Source organism: Centroberyx affinis, unplaced genomic scaffold (assembly GCF_046629955.1).
Source record: "Centroberyx affinis isolate AG114_WGS23_722 - 3 ecotype Tasmania unplaced genomic scaffold, CSIRO-AGI_Caff_v1 ptg001012l_1, whole genome shotgun sequence".
NCBI classification, from domain to species: Eukaryota; Metazoa; Chordata; class Actinopteri; order Beryciformes; family Berycidae; genus Centroberyx; species Centroberyx affinis.
The window spans coordinates 413,773-417,401 of NW_027279574.1; the positions used below are offsets into that span (position 1 = coordinate 413,773).

Below are 3,629 nucleotides of genomic sequence, written 5' to 3' on the forward strand. Positions count from 1 at the left end.
CTAGCTGGGCAGCATCTCTGGGTCTGGCTTGCACTTGTGGTGTCTTCCGGACCAGAGCAACAGCTTGTCCATCCTCATCAGCTCCCTGCCCAGTGGAGTGGACACTCTGCTGCCAAACGTGTGGTTGGTGGTGCTGGGGAGGTGATCAGAGAAGAGCGACACATGGCCGGGTGAAGGCTCCTCCGGCTTCAGCTGCCCCTGCACACACACACACACACACACACACACACACACACACACACACACACACACAGAGGGGCAAAGCCACAGTAAGACGTTCGCCAAATGACTTGAAAATTAAGTATAGGTCCAACTGTAGACATAAATTCAGTAAGAACAGGTAGGACTTTGAAGTAAAGCCCACCATATTCTAAAGTATCCTGGTATGAAACCACACAAAGCTATATATATATTTTATTATTTTACAATACTATCAACATTGATATTTTATTGTGTATTTTATCCATTAAAAATATAACAACTGCACATATTATAAAGAATTTACAGTGGAAATTATGTGAGAATGCTATTTTAAATGGAAGCTGAAGCATGAAAATGTTAAAAGGATATTCAGACAAGCTCATGGCATAGTGCAATTTCTATTGAAAAAAACAAGTCAAATATTGGTAAAAAATAATGAAATAATTGTGAGGTGATATTTTGGCCGCCACTCAGCCCTGAGCAGGTCATTTTGAATAATGAAAAGATAGATGAAAATAAAGCAGTGAGTACCATTAAGTTTTCAGCGCACTAAACAGCCTTGAACCAGCTTCTAAACCACTAGACAAGCTCTTTTTAAAATGTTCTTCAACTGTCAGGCTAAAACCTGTTGACGCATTATGGAAATATGTAGGCCTATTATTTTAAAAATCAAGAGTTCAAGCATTGCCCTATAGCTACCTGTTAGGTTGCTAGTCTTCATATTGCACTAAAATAAACCTAAATCAAATCCAGCCTGATTTCAGAGAGTACTAGACAACATTATGTGCATTTTGCTATGTGTTTTGTCTTACCATCTGATCATAGTTCTTCAGAAAGCTCCAGTTCTTCTCCCTGTGGGCCATAATAAGGTTAAGTCTGTTGTGCTGCAATGCCCTGTACACAGTCACAGGCTCAGTACAGCTAACATACAGTTTGATTATCTCCCAAATCATATTCACCATTCCCGGACTCCTCTCATCTCCGTCCGCACAAACTCCCTCCACACCTGGTCCTGTTTGACCGGGTCGCTGCTGTCTGTTTGCCGCGCCGACGCCGCGTCTCCTTTAGCGCTGCGCGTCCTGTCCGGCGGCGAGGACTGGGTTAACGTTACCGGCCTGGTCGCGTCGGGCCGTTCCGGTAACCGGTAGCCCGCGGAAGATACTCGCCTAACCTTGTTTAATTCCATTGTGGTAGACTAAAACGAAATGGAAAATCTTTAAGTTTTAGAGTAGAGCTGAGGCCCACTAATTCACAAAAAACGTGTGCAGAAATCACTGCTAGTGTCTCAATTGCCCTTTTTGTTTACGTCTCCCTGGGAAACAGCAGCGGAGTTCAGGGAAGTTCAATAGAGCCGCTGCTGCCCTGTCTGCACCAGCTGAGGGCAAGAACACAGCACAGCAAACACTTTATACATCTGGAACAGGCTGCCAAGTAGACCTAACTGCTATCACTACTATTGATACTACTAGCCTGTGGAAAATCCCGGGACAACGCGCCAGCCCTGGCGGTCACGCGCGTTGTGGTGCACGCGTTGTGGGCCTTGATTAATCAGGTCCATACACCTGCGAGTGTTTGGAAGTTTGTCGAGGTGAATGGTGGCTGGGGATCAGATCGCTGTGGAGTGGATAATTGTTGTGTCTGTGATTAATGTAAGCTAAGCTTATTTGTATGAGGATTAAATGGTTCTAAATTGTTGCCAATCGGCACCGCTAAACCCGGTGTAACACATTACACATACGCCGATATTTTATGAATGAAATGGTGATGTCATTTGTAATTGTGCTTAGAGCACAGAAACGGTATATTTTTGTATTATATAGTGGTAACGTAAGTGTCTAGCTTATTATGCTTTGTAGTAGGCTATGTTATTTATAGGCTATCTATTAATGTACACTTTATAATGTGTGGTTTTTCTGGTTTGTTATTATAGAAACCAACAATGCATTCATATCAACAGTGTATGGACTCAATCTACATTAAATGGATAAACGGACTCATTGCTCCTGTGTTTTAATGGACACACCACCTGTGATAGTCTAATTTAGCCGGACTCCTTTCCTCCATAAGAGTAGAACCGGACATGAACCAGCGACCAAAGGATAGCCTATTAATACTTTGGCTATCACTACTACTGCTACTACTACGACTGCGACTGCTACTGCTACTAGCACAAATACTTTCTTTCTTTCTTTCTTTCTTTCTTTCTTTCTTTCTTTCTTTCTTTCTTTCTTTCTTTTTTTTTTTAATTCTCACTGTTTTATTGCTTTTATGTAATGATGCCACTGCTGTTTTATTTATTTGTTACCGCTACTATTATTTTTCTTTTCTTTTATCTTGTGGTTTCATTGCTTTGCTTCTTGTGCTGTTTGTCTGCTGGAAAGCTTTGAGCTGCTTCTCTGCATGAAACAAATAAGGCTATTATTATTATTACTACTGCCAATACTACTACTACTGCTGCTACTATCACTACTACTACTACTACTACTACTAGGCCTACTACTGCTATTACTATATTACTACTATTAGTATCACTACTGGGATCATTCCTACCATCAAGTTCAAATTGGAAACTGATCCTAAGGAGATTCCTTTTCCAGACACAAGTGTTCGTTTTAAAAATGGGAGACTTACCACCACTTTGTATACAAAACCCACAGACAAGAGGTTTGCCTTACTCCCGGTTTTTGATGTGCAAATGACTCTGATTTTGAGAGAGAGGAGAGAGTCATGTGCCAACAGTTTGTTGACAGAGGGAATTAGATAATCCCCTAAAGAAAACAGAGATGCTGAACAATGTCCAATTGGGTGCAAAGAAGAGAAAACAGAAAAACTTCTCATGTGTATGTGATACTGTATACAGATGTTTGATATTATTGAACGAGATTGGCATGTATTACCCGCAGATCCATTGGGTGAACAGATTTTTAAGGATCTGCCTTTATTTTCCCATTATAGATCTAAGAGAGACAAATGCAAGTGGATAACATATTTTTTTTTAAAACATTTCATACCCAAGGCATGAATGACTGAGGAACTGGGAGTTCAGCGTTTTCTTTAAATTGTAATGTTTACCTTGGAATTTCTCAAATGTGTATCATTGATTGTCTGGACATATTGATGGGACCACTGCACCACCAACTCCCCTTTTTTCAGAGAGAGGCTCTATCCAGGAGAAGGAGGCGTCTATTGTGATGACCTCTGTCTACATGGTGTGATGTCATTTCCTGTACTGGTGACCAGAGCCCCAGTTTGTGCCACGGGACACCAGCTGTGACTAGGTAGAGCCTGTATGTCTGTGTTGGGTAGATGGACTAGATTGTGCCACTGAGGAAGATGTGATGTGTGTTTGACTCACACCTTGTATTCACTTGTCACTCTGCACTTCACATTTTGATGGTCATGGATCATTAGAAAATATATTTTTCAGA

At 41.3% G+C, this 3,629-nt stretch overlaps 1 protein-coding gene across 1 annotated transcript; it reads right to left on the reverse strand.

The window, feature by feature from the left end:
- Positions 1-1,387, reverse strand: cimip5 (ciliary microtubule inner protein 5). The gene is made up of 3 exons (XM_071522656.1): positions 1,161-1,387; positions 1,014-1,053; positions 1-198 (listed from the first exon to the last, which is right to left on the reverse strand). The coding sequence occupies exons 1-3, from the start codon at positions 1,385-1,387 to the stop codon at positions 1-3; spliced, it is 465 nt and encodes a 154-aa protein (XP_071378757.1).
- Positions 1,388-3,629: the final 2,242 nt, after the last annotated feature.